The following is a 16,522-nucleotide window of genomic DNA, read 5'->3' on the forward strand; positions in this document are numbered from 1 at the left end:
ATCAGCCCTGTCAGCATGGGAAGGTTGCCCTAAAATAATGAATAATAGAAATGATACCAATATATTCATAAGGCAGGAGTTATTCTCTAAAGTCAGTATCTTTGAGAAGGCAGTAGGTTGGTCAGCATCTTACTCTCATAATAAATTTACACAACGATGTCATATGCAGTGCAATCCTGTCCTGAGTTTAGTTGAGTTGCTATTTTTATAGTTAGCTTTAACCTGCTAATATATCTAATAGGGAAGCAGCAAATGTCAAGTATGTATGATGGACATCTTATTGGCTTTTAAAAACCTTTAAATACATATAATCTAACATTATTCAGACAGTTCAATTATAAACACCACTAATACCACTGTAAACAACCTTTCGCCAACTGGAAGTTGAAAATAGTACAGCTACCTGTACTTTTAGCATTTCTGGCAAGACAAATAAAAGTGTAATTCTGGCCACAGCAACCCCAAATGCAGTTTCAATAATGTTAACAGTGACCACCATCTAACTGCTAGGGTCAGCTATAAAAAAAAGATGCCCTGCAATCTTTCAGCAAGGAAGAGTGATAAACCCACCTCCACAGAGATAGGAGAGTTCTAATTCTCCAGATTTGGCACAGAAAGTGGTGCTAGCAGTTGTGACCAAACTGTTATTTTGGTTTTCCATAAGAACAGACAATTCCCTAAAGACCCAGTGTGGCTGCAGGGCTGACTAGCCCAGGTACAAAGGGGAGGGGGAGGGGCGGTCCGCCCTGGGTGCCACCCTGACGTGGGGTGACAAAATGGCGGGCAGCACTCGTCACTGCGGAGCTTGCAGCACGCACAAGCCACGCATCTCAGCGCTCGCAGGCTCTGCGCTGTCCGCCTGCCTCTCCCCCCCAGCTGTAGGGTGGCTGAGGCCCCGGTGTGCGCCCTGTTCCTATGGGCACCACACACCCCGTCTCATCCCTAAGGGCGCGGTCTTGTCCCTATGGGCACTGCGCGCCCCATGGCGCTTGGTGCCCATAGGAATGGCACAGGGTGCGCGGCAGCGCCCACAGGGACGCAGCGCGTGGCAGTGCCCATGGGGATGGCACGGGACGCTGAGCACCCCGTTCTATCCCTATGAGCGCCGAGCACCCCACCCCTATGAGCAGTTTGCCCCACCGCTATGGGCGGTTCACCCCACCCCACGTGCCTGAAAGGCTTCCTCCACCACTGGACTAGCCATGGCTGTATTCTGCTCTTTCCCCAATTTATTTTGATCTCACACCTTGCCACTGTTCTCAATTGCGGCAACCTAAATATGAAGCAAAGACAGCACTCTAATCATACTCAAGAACCACCCCACCAATTGCACATTAAAGATCTGATAAGGAGGGAGGTTTTTATATATAAGTTAAAGAACTACAGACTATTACCTACAAAGGTTCAGTACTAATATTGACAGCCAAAATACAGCTTCTGACATTTATTTACTTTTTTGGACAAGATGCCATTGGTTTATTGAACAAATAGATAATCACTTATTATAAAAGCACAACCTCCAAGTTTAGGGTTATTGGAGACAGAATGTAAAACTGAATCTCACAAAAATTACACCAGTATAGTGGGCAATAATTCTTAAAAAGAATTCCTCAAATAATCATTACAGGTTAAGAGCAATGCTGTTACTAGGGTTTACAGGTTACCTTCATGTATGAAAATGGGGGAATCCCCACACATTTGTTGTAGGGAAAAGGTTAAATTAGGTTGTGCAAGTATCACACTGCTTACAAATATTGCAAGCATGAGAAGATGCACATACTCAGTAACATTTTGAGTTCAGGTCACTGAGCTGGCAAGTTAGATACGAAAAGAGAAATTACAAAATCCAGTCTTCCTTAATGAATTAAATTGCATATGAATAGAAGCAAGAATGTGTAAGTATTGGGGGCTTATGCTACCATGGGACTATTGTGACTATTATTATGCTTTGAATCTGATTTTAATGGATACATCAATGATTACTGTATAATGTTGTAGAAAGCACATAAACGACATACATAAACCCATTCATTTGGAGAGTTGAAGCTGCCCTCTCTCTGAGGAGGTGGGTATTGCATGAAGTTCCCTGCTGTAAGACTGCAGCCAGTAAATGCAATAAATTAAGCACAGTTGAACTGAATTATTAGAAAATAATATCTGGGGGATAAAAAAGGTTGCTGCCTATTTTACAACCCCAAACTTTACATGGTCACAGCCTCTGAGATCAAACATTTTAGCTAGTTATTATAAAATCTGTGTAATTTAAATACATGTACTGATCCAAATTGGATTAAAAGACAGAAAATTGGTTAGAAGCATGATTTAAAATCCTAAATGAGGATCATTTGAATTAACTCACTAGAATATCAACTAAAACAAGGCCTTTAAGTAAGCTGCTCCAGCTTGTATAGGGCTACAATAAATATTGGTTTTGGACAAACCAGGAGAGAACATTAAAGCCCAAAGCCCTTGAAAATTCACTTTCCACATTTAATTACTGTACATGCATCCAGTTTATGTCTTTGCCAGTACATGTCCAAGATTTGGTCTGAAACGTTTTTTCCAACTTGCAACATTTAATCCATACAAAGTTAGTGGTTACAAATTGCAAACACATATGTAAAAAAACGATTTGATTTTTTAAAAAAATCATGTTTAGTTTGACAAAACAAGTATATCTTTCTTGAAGCAAGCATATATATATATATATATATTTACATTCTTGGCACAATATTAACAAACACAAAAGACACAGGGAAAAGACTGGTTTTCTAGAATTTGACACAGCCTGAGCCACAAAAGTACTTTTTGTTTCTGCAAATCCCTTCCCACGGATCAAGGGCCAATAACTTGGCAAAAACACTTGGAAGATCAAGCTCAAGTGCTGCAAAAAGTTTTAAATGATAAAAAGGGGCAAGCTTAATGAAAGAAAGCCACATTGACATTTAAGAGAGAGGCTTTTTGCTGTTATTGCTACCGCAATGAGCTCAAGACAAGAAAATCATCACAGCAGTGATAGAAAGGAAAGAACCAGTTTACACGCTTTCTTCAGTTAAAATGTTCTTTTAAAAAATAAATAATCATCATTTTTTGCTTCCCATCTCCCCTCATAGGTATGCCCTGGACTCCATCTGACAAATTTAAAAATAATGTTTAAGGTAATCCTTTCATTATTTTGGGGCATTGTGTTTGAAAATCACGGACCATCTTACATTCTCCTACACTGCAATAATATCTTAAGTATCTTGAAGGATAATGGTCTGAACTTTTCAATACAAAAGAAATTTGAGCTAAATGTCTTAAAGCAGTTACAGATAGGTAGCCGTGTTGGTCTGCCATAGTCAAAACAAAATAAAAAAAATCCTTCCAGTAGCACCTTAAAGACCAACTAAGTTAGTTCTTGGTATGAGCTTTCGTGTGCATGCACACTTCTTCAGATACCCAGGTATTCAGATACTTCAGGTATCTGAAGAAGTGTGCATGCACACGAAAGCTCATACCAAGAACTAACTTAGTTGGTCTTTAAGGTGCTACTGGAAGGATTTTTTTTATTTTGTTTTGTCTTAAAGCAGTACAATATCTGCATTTTGAATGTGTTACAAAGAAGAAGAAAAGATTATGCAGCACTAGATTTTTTTTGTATTTCAGGGTTTACAAATATTTACACTCCCTCCCCCCCAAAAAAGTTTGTTTTATGTAGTGACTGGCCCTTTTAAAATTTTCTTTTGCTCCTTTACCCACAACATGGGTCGCAAGCTATAGAGGGACAGAGGAGCTCAGGAACACAATTTTCCAGTTCTTAAAGTGCAGCACTGTAAATGATGAATGACTAAGAAAATGCTGGTGCCCTACATCTTAAATTAAGGGCAAAAAGCTTCCCAGACTCACTGCTGCTGGCCACCTGCAGACTTTTTTCTGGGACATGAAGGCAACTCTAGCTAAAGTATGAAATGATGCTGCTATCTGTACATAAGAGGCTGCATAAGGAAGTGCAGCTATTGCCATCCATGCCAGGACTGCACACACTCTTACTTTGTAACATACTATTTTCTTCAGAATAGGTCAGGTGCCCCAGTCTCTGCCAAAGCATAGCTCTATCACTTGGCAAGGCAACGCTCTGCTGAAATGCCAATTGACTATAGTTTTCTGTTAATGGCCTACATTTAGTTAAAAGTTGATTCACAGCATTTAAAACTCACAGTACAAAATTTGTGAATTAGAAGAAGCTAGTCTAGCATGAGAAAAAGCAGTCAATATTGGCATTTCTGATAATGCAAGATTCTTCTCAGAGTCTTATTGTATCAGGTACTGCTTAAGAGTATCTGAAAGGTTTATTGCTCAACTTCATTATGTGGTGCCATGGTAACAACGGCCACAGAATTCTGGGAGAAAATAAATAAAATAATTATACCCTCCACTAGCTTACTAGAGGCTAGCTGTTGCATGGAAATGCTGCAAAGAGTTTCCAAGTAAGCTCTTATTTAAAAAGGGAAAGTCAGGATTCTCCTTACATATTTTGCTGACCTTCAGCTTCAGAATACTTCAGCTTTCCACTGAAAACAGTCTTATGCTATCCAAAACCAAACATGATTTCATACCATAGTGACTTATAACAATAATCTCTAAAGCACAGCAATTCAAAGTAATTGATATTGTATGGGAAGCAGGTATGTGCCCTAGTGAGGACCGCAGTTCAAAAGTTCTGTCTTCTTTCTACCAATATTTGGTTGTCAAAGTGTCTTGCTGCTTTGGCAGGTCTACATAAATTGTATCTGCAACATATATAAAGACAAACAAGCTGAATGAAAGTCATTAAGGTTACATATTTTTATTCACAAAATACTTGTAAACTGCTTTTTCATATATTTTTTAAAACAAAATTCTGGTGCACAACAATTATTTTATACATACACACACTAGTAAAGGTAAAGGGACCCCTGACCATTAGGTCCAGTCGTGACCGACTCTGGGTTTGCGGCGCTCATCTCGCTTTATTGGCCAAGGGAGCCGGTGTACAGCTTCTGGGTCATGTGGCCAGCATGACTAAGCCGCTTCTGGCAAACGAGAGCAGCGCACGGAAACGCCATTTACCTTCCCGTCGAAGCGGTACCTATTTATCTACTTGCACTTTGACGTGCTTTCGAACTGCTAGGTTGGCAGGAGCAGGGACCAAGAAATGGGAGCTCACCCCATCGCGGGGATTCAGACCTCTGACCTTCTGATTGGCAAGCCCAAGAGGCTCAGTGGTTTAACCCACAGCGTCACCCGCGTCCCACATACACACACTAAAACCATGTAAAAATTTAAAATCACAGATCACCTTCCATCTGCTTAATAATATCCCAGGAATATCTCTAAAAAGTTGTGCTGATCAATCAGAGGCTTGGGTGAAGCCCTGCTTCTTAAAGTTGAACTACAAGGTATCAAGTCTTAACTTTTGAACGTTCATCACAATAAAAGTTCCACTACTCTACTAACTACAATAAAATACATCTTAATTGCAAATTAGGCAAACATTTTTTTTGTCTGTTTTCAACAAAAAAAACAAAATAAGAAACAAAGAACTGGTTTGTTTCCTGCTAGCAACATCCAGGCACAATCAGTTGCTGACAGACCCATTGCTGAAGGGCCCATAACTGCTTTTTTAAAAAAAACCAACAACAACATTTTAAATAAATGTATATTTGATTCATTCTGTAACTCTTTTAGTGGAGCTGATCAAGCTCTATCTGAAAGTCTTAGCCTGCCTAACTTTCATTAGGAGGGGGTCTCAGTGCTGTGAGGCAAGTACTTTAGGATCTGAGGCGGTAAAAGAACATACCAGTATCCTTTCAAACTCACAGATAGTTGAATATAAATAGTGATGGTGATGATGTTTTGCAGCCTAAGGAGCAGATTTGACCAATCAGGGGCGGTATATAAATATTTTAAAGTAGCAAGTGCTGTTAACAGTCTACAGAAATCATGAAGAGTTTCATCTTTATGCTAAGGAATACACTAACCTGTGTTCCAGAGATAGGTGCAAAAGGATTTGTTGGCCTTAGGCTGGTTTGGGTATATATCATAGGCTGGGGTGCCATAATAGGAGTAGCTCCAATCTGAGCAGGTACCTAAATGTCAGACAGAAACAGGAATGTATAAAGTCATTTACTGATCCTCTGAGCTTGAACACGGTTGCTCTATCTATATATTTTGAAAGCTAAACAAATTCTACTTCCCTTTCAGCAACTTAACGCCAAAGCTCTCAAGGCTAGGTGCAGAAGCCGCTTATGCATGAACACAGTACTCCTACTGCTGAAGTGGCCAGTTTCTGCACTCTTCAGACAGTGGTCTTCATGTGGTCTTCAACAGTCAGACCACTAATCCATCTAGCCCAGTGACATCTATTCTTACAGGAAGCAGCTTTCCAATGAGTCTGGCAGAGAAGATAATTTTCCCTGCCTGAAATCTGAGAGAGATGGAGGGCTGAATTTGCTTTCAAGGAACTGAAATGCCTCAGAAGTGTGTTGACCAGATAATTCCACCCACCTGTAATGGCCAGCTTCTATAATAAATTGTCATAGAGCAACATGAGCATAATTATAAATGCAGGAGTTCAGATACAGCCAAGGTATTTCACCTCTTTGGAATTTGTACATAAATGGTGGGGGTGGATTAAGTTACAACTTGAATGCACTTTTAAACACCACCAAATGAATGGGCACCAAATAATAAACACCACCAAACGAATGGAATCAGTTACATAAAATATGACTAAAATTCTGTTTTAGCCTCAGATTTCCATACCTAAGCTATTGTGGACATCATTATAAAAACATGGTGGAGACAGAATATTTGTGTCTGTTTCAAGAAAGAGATGAGGAGGCTAAGATAACTTCCTTGGGGAGGGACAAACTAGTGAAAAGGTCTTGCTCTAAGGGGATGCTAAAATTGCATCTATTAAAAGATGTTAAGACCACACTGGCAAATCTTAAAACGTGGTGTGGGGATAATATAAAAGACATTTCTTAGGACATCCAAGTAAAGCAGTGGGAAAAACTTTATACCACACTTTGATTAAAATGTTGGTAAGTACTGGGAAGCAAGATAAAAAATACTTCAGTGACTTCCCTTGTGCATGCAGAAGCTTTTCAGACTACTTTACAATGCAACAGAATAACAAAAGAATTAGTACTTGAGATTTCAGGCTCATTAGACTGCTGCAAATTACGATGTATGACATTCAAAATAGAACATCTTCTCAATGTATTATATAAATATAAAGAGTGAATATTCTTACCATTCCATACACAGGCACTTGAGGTGTATTCAGTGGGTAGGTTACTGGAGCAGGTACCTTTGACAGTAGGGGGGGGGAGATTGCATATAAAATTTGGCTACAAATTCCACTGCTAACACTGAAGAAATTGTATAAAATGCATCTTATTTTGCAGGATAGGAACTTGCATATCCAAGATAAGGTACTCCATTCTAGCATAGCAAAAAGGAGGAGGGACAGAAAATTATTGGGAGTAGCAGGATACCAAAACTAGAATGACTTTAGCTAGAAACAAGACAAGCTAGTTATGAAGTTAATTATCCTCAGTCTCGCACACCATGTAACTGTACATTCAAAAAGAATTAAAGCAATGTGGCTGAGTGAAATTACGGGGCAGCTATATTATTTGACTGCTCTTTTGTACAGAGAAAGTTCTCTTTCCATATAAGGAAGGAATAGCTAAGGAGAATATTTTCATTAATTTGATTCATGCTTTTCAGCTCAGATTTGAAGCAACCAGGAAGCATAATAGATATCTAAGAAAGAGCTACCATTTATACACATAAGAGCAATTCGCACCGAAACAGTAAAGCTGCAATCTGTGCTACTACAAACAAGTTAGAAGGCATCAAGCACCTGTTACTGGAAGCTGGAATACAAGGCTATGAATTTTTGCCTTATCTGCCAGGATCCTATCAAAAATAAAACACCAATCCACAAAGAACTGGAGACCAGAAGTGTACATGTACCAGGGTTTATAGGGCTGTTTCTCTTCAGCTGCTTCTCCAAAGCCCTTTAATTTCAATTTAGTACACATTAGCTACCTTCAGAATACAGTATTTTCCTTCTGCAGCTTACAACATTAAAATCATTTAAAGTAATAAAATATAAACATCTTGAAGGGGAGTCTCAAAGCCAGTTTATGATGGCTGTAAAGTGCTCAGAGAAAAACAAGGCAACAATTCCACTAGGGTAGCACTAGCCCCTAATGTGCAATTAAGTAGTTCTTTGGATTCTGGCCAATATTTTTATCACAAAAATACTTTTAAAAATACAGAGAATCACATCTAGAAGGTACTAAAGTATTTACATGTTATACAAGATGCACTGTAACCTCCAATTTATTTTATGTCCAAATCCTCTCCCTTGGGATTCTAAAATTTCATGCCAAAGCCTTATTGGTAAATTCCTCTCAAAATTTTGACAAGAATGCTTTGTGAAATACAGGGGAAAGGCAAACACACAAACAATTTAAAGACTGAAAATACTGTAAGTATTACCATCTGTGGAGCAGGAGGAATAGGGACAGTATTCCATGTAGTTGAGGTGCTTGTTTTCGCTTGCCAGTTGGTTCCACCAGTAAGTTTCTTCTCTGTAGGCTGATTCCACTGCATATCAGATCTAAAAACGAATTGAAAGTTGAGCAGTTACATATGGAGAACAGCTGAAATGATACTGCAATATACGGAACTGTTCTGTTAATCACTAATTTCTTTTAGCTGCCACTATAATTACACCTCACGGCCCCTGGATCATAGCATTTGGTATATGTAACTTTTTAAACACCACATCTACTTTTTATTAAATTCATAACTGCAAAATAAATTAATTCCTCCATTTGTTTCAAGGTGTGCTTACTTCAGAAAGAGCCTGGCAAGTAAGAGAGCCAAATTTCCATAAAACTTTGTGAGTTACACTGGTAAGGTAGCAGATAACTCAGCTGGCTTTATACATCGGAAACTGCTCTCACAAAGCAGTTCCCAGAGGTTTAGGCAAATTTTAAATCATACCAACCAGCCCACCACCTGGTCAAAACAATATTTTTATTAGCAATGTTAACAATTCACCTGCACCAGGAACATCCCACACCCTGTGCCTTATTGATAGCATCTCTACACCCAAGGTGTGAAGCACGACTCAGAGCACATGGTGGCAAGTTTGATGTCACTGCACTTACAGGCAAATTCTATTTGTGATTTGTTTTAGTCAATTAAATTAGACTTTTAACATCTTTTACTCTGGGACTTCTTCTTTACCTGTTTTAGTTATTGATTATAGCAAGATATATATGTTAATTTTTGAATGTTTAGAATTAAAACATTTGGATTGTTTCCCCTCTAGTCAGAAGAGACTGGCAGGATGGTGAAAGTTTTACAAACCTTTCTTTTCCAATACTTGAACAATAGTGCTATTCATGAAATCAGTTGCGTCACATGTTTTTGGAGTGGGATTTGTGCCCCAACCGTGGCCCGGAAATGACTACCAGAACAGCCAGGTGTTACATGGGGAGACTGGGTTTGCTTTTAATATTTGCTTAATTTTGTATTTTTAGCTGGATGTTAAAACTGGATGTTTTCATAAATTATATGGAAAAAAGAGGTTCCCAAGACTTCGCTTGGCTTAGTGTAGATTAAACTCCCACTGGCAATTAGAATGCTCTCCACAGACTTATCAACTGAATACAGATAATAAGAAATAATGAATTATTAGGAGTCGTTTAAGGGAGGCGGGAAGTTACAAATAAGGGAGATGAGCCAGAAGTTGTAAAAAGATGGCTTGTAAATACAAAGATGTATAACTGAAGATGTTCAGGCTTTTAAAACTTTCTTTCTTTTTCTTCTTATGTTTTTTATTTCTTCTTCTTCTCTATTTTTTTTTTAATTCTTTTTCTATTTTTCTGTATGTATATGTATTTGTAATATGTAACCAAAATAAACAAAAAAAAAAATGCACTACCTTGAACCCCTGGGCTTGTACGAAGGCAGGTTATAAATCTTCTTAATAACTCAAAACAATCTTAAAAAGCTATTGCTGAATGTCTCCTTTTGAAGGTTAAGGTCTGTTCTGTTAGGCAATATTTGCTCTCACAGAATGATTGTATTGGCTCAACACTGAATATTAGAAAATTCTGTGATAGCTCATCAATGCAAACACAAGTCAAGGACATTTTCATCAATATATAATTAGAAATTATGAAATTAAGGAATTAAGGAATATATGTCTCACTTTTTCGATGGTGTTCCTCCAAAGCCAAGATCTGTAATAAAACACACAAAAAACATTTAATTAAGATTTAGAATTCCTTTCATAATAAACATAGGGAAACCTTTCTTTAAAAATGAAAGTGTTAAACTTACTTCCAACCAGATTAGCAAGTGAAGAATCAAGGTCATTGGCCAAAATCTTCCCACTGTGCTGACCAATTAAAGCTACTCTCTGATTTTGAGCTTGTACTGTTGGTTGCAATACATCATCTGTAAATTAAAGACTGGGTACAAAGGAGATAACCTTTTTAAAAAAGAGTATTATTGGTTTGCAGCTATCATTTCAACTGGTAACAGAAGGCAAAAAAGGGTACCACCACCCAGAAATCCCCTTCTCCCAATAAAATGCCACAACCCTTTTCGCCTAGTTAAATTAGTTGTATATGCGATAGTCTGCTTACATCCACAGATGTAGGAATAAGAGTTACATCTATACTGTGATACTCACTGAAATGTCAGAATGTATATTTTGGCGAAGCTGGGATGTGCAAACCCACCTAAGCACACTATTTACCGAGAGCAATGGAAACTGAATTCTAGCCAGCACTAGCTTTTATGTACAGTTTCCATTTCAAAAGAGCTTAAGGATTAGATAAGATATAGGTTAAACCCCCCATTATTCCTGGAAAAAATGATTCTAGACAAAATTCTAATAAGCTGCTGGAATGTAAGATTTACACTTCAAAGATTTAAAAATGAATTCTTAAACCCTGGATTTTCAAGCAGTCTTGAAAGTGTACAAAATATTTTAATGCACACAAAGATAACCACAGTTTCTCCTATGTATAGGGTGGTTTGACAATTGCACTTTCTTTTTTTCTTTTTTTAAATGAATTTCTCAGTTTATTGATATACAAAACCTAGGAGAACGAAATGACATGAACTGCACTTGTAAATGACACAGCATACAAAAGATTTCCACCCATCTTACTGTTCATGTCAACAGGACTTGCTAAAACCTAGGCTAAGAATGAACACAATCTCTTTCAGAGATGGAGAATAAACAGCATGGATGAGCAGGTGTGTTTCCTTTATGTACTTCTGGACATAGGGAACATGGACTATTTTAAGAATCAGATGTCCCCTTAATTTCTGGTTGTCAGGTGCTCCTTTGTGTTCAGATCAGGCCTCAGCACAATAATGTAGCACTTGGGAAGGAAGATGCAGCCCAGAAGCCCAGCGCTGGAGGCCAACATAGAGAAGATCTGCACGGCCACCATGTACTTGCCCTTGGTGCTCAGGTAGGTGGGCACAAAAGACACCCAAACACTGCAGAAGACCAGCATGCTGAAGGTGATCAGCTTGGCTTCGTTGAAGGAGCCAGGCAGCTTCCTGGCTAGGAAAGCCACCGTGAAGCAGGTGGCAGCCAAAAAGCCCAGGTAGCCGAGGGCAACGTAAAACATGGCCACAGACCCTTCGTTGCAATTGCACTTTCTTAGAGATGTAAAATTAGAAAGCACAAACCAAAACCCACATACAACCATCAGTGCAGGAAATGGACTTGCCCAAGCAGCACCAAAAAGAGGAAATTTACAAAACTGGGGTGGGCGTAGATGGGGAGGTCATAATGTTTATTTTATCAGAATAATCAGTTAAAAGAAATTAGATAGCAATGTTTCAATTATAGCCTTTAGGTGTCTTAAGTACTTTAAAGCCAGCGTGTGTGGTAGTTTGAATGCTGGAATTAGGTACAGCAACCTAATCGGCCACTATGCTTCCTGGGTGATCTTAAGCCACTCATCATCTCTCAGACTAGCCAACCTCAAAGGGTTGGTGTGAAGAAAAGGGGGGAGTGCCATGTACATTGGCCTGAGTTCTCCAGAAGAGGGGAATGATAAAGATCAATAAAAGTTTTTCAATGCAAGGATCATGTTCTTAGCGTTAGGCAAATATAACAGCTAAGAAATGCAGGCATGTTAAAACACCATGATGTAATGGTCCTTAGAGACTGGCTGTTTGCCTTCCCCTGGCAATGTTTGTCTTGGAAGTGGTGGTTCTTATAGAGAAGCATTCAGTGTTGGAGGCAGTTGCTGGGGAGTGAGAATGGGGAGAGTGTTCTTGCACTTTGGTCAGCCACTGTGAGAACAGGATGCTAGACTATTATTATTACCCATCCTTTACCCTCAAGGCAGATTTCAACAATTAAAGCACAATGTTAAAAACAAGCAACTTAAAATAACAGAAATAAGTTGGGAACTAAATATATATTTAACTTAGGTGTCAAAAGCCAGGTTAAAGAGATGTATGCCTTCAACGTTTTCTGAAAGCTGTATAATGAAGATACCAGACACATTTCTATGGGGAGAGAGTTCCACAATTTAGTGTCTGTCGCAGAGAATGCACTCTCCCAGGCACCCCACCCCAAGCTTCTGGGGCAGTGGAATAATCAACAGGGTCCCCTCTGCCAATCTTAACACCTGACAGGGCTTGTAGGGAAGAATGCAGTCTTTCAATTATTCAGGGCCTGGGTGTTTTAGGGCTTTACTCGCTAACTGTGAGCACCTGGGAACAAACTAGCAACCAGTGCAGCTGTTTTAAAACAGGAGTTATATGAGATCTAAACAGAATCTGGCTGCTGCATTTGGGACCAGTTGAAGTTTTAGAGTTGCCTTCAAGGCTAGCCCCACATGGACCACATCACAGTAATTGGATCTGGAAGTTACAAGAGCATAAAGTGCGGTGGCCAAGTCATTTCTGTCCAAATGGGGCCATTGCTGGTGGAACACCCAGAGCTGGAAAAAGGGGTTCTGGTCACAGAAGTCACCTGAGCTTCCAGTGACAGTGTTGAATCCAGGAACAGGCCCAAGCTGTGGATGTGCTTCTTCCGAGGAAGTGCAACCCCATCCTGGATGCCTGCCTCGGTTTTCTGATCTGGGTCTCTAAATAGGCCCTGATCAAACAGGGCTCATCTTATGTTCCAGTATGTTTTAAGACAATGCATTCCTATGGTCACAGGAGTTGAGCTTTGTCCTCTGCAATCTAAGATAGTTCCACATTCATTTCAATTGAGGGCTCTGATCTGGGCATGTATTCTTTTACAATCATATTCATTCCCTCCCTTGCAGCTGAACACAATATTGAGTGCCCAGGAAACTCTGGAAGCATGTGCATTTGAGGAGGGTAAGAGAAGCATTTTTGGTCTGTACACCAATCAGACTAATCTCTGCACGTACACCTTTACAAGTGCTCATTGAGGAGCAGTTTCCTGCTCACAACCTATAAATGCCCAGGTGGCCTTTCTATGTAAAATCATTGCTATGAGTAAGAAGAATGCTGCCTTTCAGAGGAGAACCCTAAAGCCCTTGATTTTACTTCCTGGGTTACACTTAAGGGCAGAGACTGGGGTAGCACAAACTTATTTATGTTTACAGAGAACAGAATTCTGTGCTATTCAGTGGGGCTCACTCCCAGGTTAAGCATGCATAGGATTGCAGCCTTAAGCTTACAATCACTTTATTAACTTACCCATTGAAATCCATGATCCGGAACGCCACATTGAAATATACCAAAAATAAAGAAAATGACAATCACAATGGGTATTAGATTAGCAGGAAACAGAACTAAGCACTTGTACTTTGGGGCAGGTAACTTTTTTCTAAAAGACAATTCAATCAGAAACATTCTAAGGAGCTTAGAATTTCTAAATTTAAATTATTTAAGTCCATCAGTTTAAAAAGACAGGCACCCTCCAGCGAATAAAACGATTTGATACACCATTTAAGCAAAATTAAAGTATGACTTCATCCCCATGATTAGGCAGCATGGTGAGTCAGCAAGTGACTAACTAGCAAGTAGAAAAAAGAAAAGACTATTCTCCCCTCCTCTTGTGGCTGAGCTTTAATGTCTGCTGCCCTCCAATTGTTTCGGGATTCCAATGCCCATCAACCCCAGCCAGAATGGCCAACGGTCAGGGATGATGGAAGATGTAGATCAGCAATATCTTGAGGGCCACAGGTCTCCCCAGCCTAATGGAAATGCCAACAACATTTAGCAGCCCAGGACTCTCAGGAAAGGCTATTCATGCATGTTCAAGGAAAGGAAACATACAGAGAAAAGTTATGGCTGAGCAATAAATGACAAGAAGGAAATTTGCCAGACTTGGCAGAAATTTGCTTCCCACTCCTTAGCCACTAGCTGTCCATACATGTGAAGTATTGGCGCTCTGTCTTCCATGCATTCTGGAAAGCAGTGTTTTACAGATTGATATTATATAAAATAATTATCTGATAAAAAGGCAAATACTGAATCCAATGACCTATATAACTAGACAAATAAAAGTAGCTGCTGGCTTTATAAAATGCAGAAATTTGAAACACATTAAATAGCTTTACCTGTTGCAGTTCTAAATTCTTGTACTGCTGATTTGCCACCAAATACAGCATCAAAATCCACATTGACTGTTGAAGAGGCAGTATTCTGTGGTACCGAATTAAGGGGATATCCTACAAATGATAATAAAAATTATTGGTACTGTTGTCATTAAATAGGTCTGCAATTCTAAGAGGCTGATGTTATGTAAACATTTATAAGAAAAGTACAGGGTAGTGTAGAGAAAGAAAGGAACAAAGCAGATGCCAGATTTAAGAAGGGGCATCTAGTGAATTATAGAACTTTGGAAACCCAATCATTCATACACACACACACACACACACACACACACACACACACACTTTTTTTAAAAAAAAGTTATGGTCATGAACATGTCAAAAGTAACACATGCAATTTTGCATATTTAAAGTGCACAATTTTGATTCTTAATTAAAATTGTCACAGTTATCTGACCAACAATTAGCAGTTGCAATGTTTTGAGTTGAAACTGAGAAAATTAATGCAGAAACTGAGAATTAATACAATTAGAAATATTAGAATCACTATAATAATGTATATTTAGAAATAAATTAGAGGATGTTTTACCACTAAACAGTTCCACTGTTTGTTTGGAGGTAAAGGTGGATGTCACAAAAGGGGTGGTACTTTTTACAGCTTCTTCAACTGGCTTCATATCAAAGAGGTCCAGGTGGGGTGGAGACCCAACACAACCATTTGTGGATGAGAAAGTTCCTTTCAGATACAGCATTAGGTTGAAAGAAAGGGAAAGAAGTAAAACTAGAACACAAGTAGTACTCAAGAGAGAAGACACACTGAGCAACATGGGGAGTTCACAGAAGCAGGATGGTAAGGACTTAACATGGTTTTGTGTAAGGCTGTTTCTCATTGGTCTGCTCACCCAAACATTACTGAATGAAATTCATACCAGTTTTGTCTTTCATACAAAAATGCACAAACCTTTGGGAGCGGGAAACATATATTACACCAGAACACACTTCCAGGTCTTTAGACCAAGCAGTTGCTATTTCTACTTGAGCCTCACTGACTTGCTCACAAAATACACCTTGCATTCTACCAACACAAGATTCATCCTTGGCTGTCAATCTAAGTCTGCTTTAGGTATAAAGTAGAGATGGAATTCTCACAACCTGTCTCTGCATTACATCTGAACCTTTGCTTGCTCTGCACAGGAATGCTAGCCACTGTTTCCTGGTAGACATATTTCTAACTTCTAGGGGCAGGTGGTTAAGCTGTCCACTTGTTAACTTTTCTCATAAGTAGAGTGACCTGTAGGGTTTTCTGGCACTACATTTTCCTTCCCCAAACCTCTGACTCAGAGGTGTATGATGCACAAGAGAGGATATCTGTAAGTACGAGTTTGTGACATGATCTTACAGTGCCTATAGTTGAAGCTGGGAAGCAGCATCTCAACAACCAGTTTGGACTGTATCTGTACTATAACCGAATTTTCTATGTGTTGAGGACATAACTATTTTTACTCCTGTACATATCTGTTCTATATAGCAGCTTTATTTAATTCCATCACTAACTAGAAGCCTAATGAGAGGAAAACATTCAAGTTATAATTATGGGCAGAGGCAACTCCATGTAGACCAAACTTCCTACCTCAAGTTGTTCTGATAGCAGCTAAGCATTTGGATGTAGAACTCAGAAATGCAAAATGGGACAGTTACAAATACCCACAAACCACAAACATTCTGTTATGTTCTCCGCTCCTGTTAAATGTTTCATTTACTATGGAAAACTGGTTCACAATGACATAACAGTTCAGAACACACACCAGGAGATGAAGAGAAGATGTTACACCAGGGCCATGTGGCAGCGGGGGGGGGGGAGCAGCCGGGTGCACCTGCCCTAGGCCTCGGGGAGC

The 16,522-nt window shown here is 39.3% G+C and overlaps 1 protein-coding gene and 1 long non-coding RNA gene across 3 annotated transcripts in view; one reads left to right on the forward strand and one right to left on the reverse strand.

Annotated features, from left to right (window-relative positions):
- The window catches only part of LOC309333642, a 29,007-nt gene that overhangs the window by 12,049 nt on the left and 436 nt on the right, over positions 1-16,522 (forward strand). Inside the window, exon 2 of the long non-coding RNA XR_014152630.1 lies at positions 13,368-13,422. This is a non-coding gene — a long non-coding RNA (uncharacterized lncRNA). The remainder of the gene's footprint in view (positions 1-13,367; positions 13,423-16,522) is intronic.
- The window catches only part of LOC309333486 (phosphatidylinositol-binding clathrin assembly protein-like), a 43,383-nt gene continuing 30,402 nt past the window's right edge, over positions 3,542-16,522 (reverse strand). Inside the window, exons 13-20 of one of the 2 annotated variants that reach the window (XM_081847057.1) lie at positions 15,217-15,363; positions 14,634-14,744; positions 10,396-10,512; positions 10,265-10,295; positions 8,539-8,659; positions 7,280-7,336; positions 6,003-6,110; positions 3,542-4,772 (exon numbers count right to left, since the gene is read on the reverse strand). In XM_081847057.1, coding sequence (XP_081703183.1) covers positions 4,758-4,772; positions 6,003-6,110; positions 7,280-7,336; positions 8,539-8,659; positions 10,265-10,295; positions 10,396-10,512; positions 14,634-14,744; positions 15,217-15,363 — 707 coding nt within the window. In that variant the 3' untranslated portion in view covers positions 3,542-4,757. The remainder of the gene's footprint in view (positions 4,773-6,002; positions 6,111-7,279; positions 7,337-8,538; positions 8,660-10,264; positions 10,296-10,395; positions 10,513-14,633; positions 14,745-15,216; positions 15,364-16,522) is intronic. The other variant, XM_081847058.1, reaches the window with a different exon arrangement.

This window comes from Podarcis erhardii (assembly GCF_964252035.2).
Source record: "Podarcis erhardii genome assembly, chromosome: Z".
NCBI lineage: Eukaryota > Metazoa > Chordata > Lepidosauria > Squamata > Lacertidae > Podarcis > Podarcis erhardii.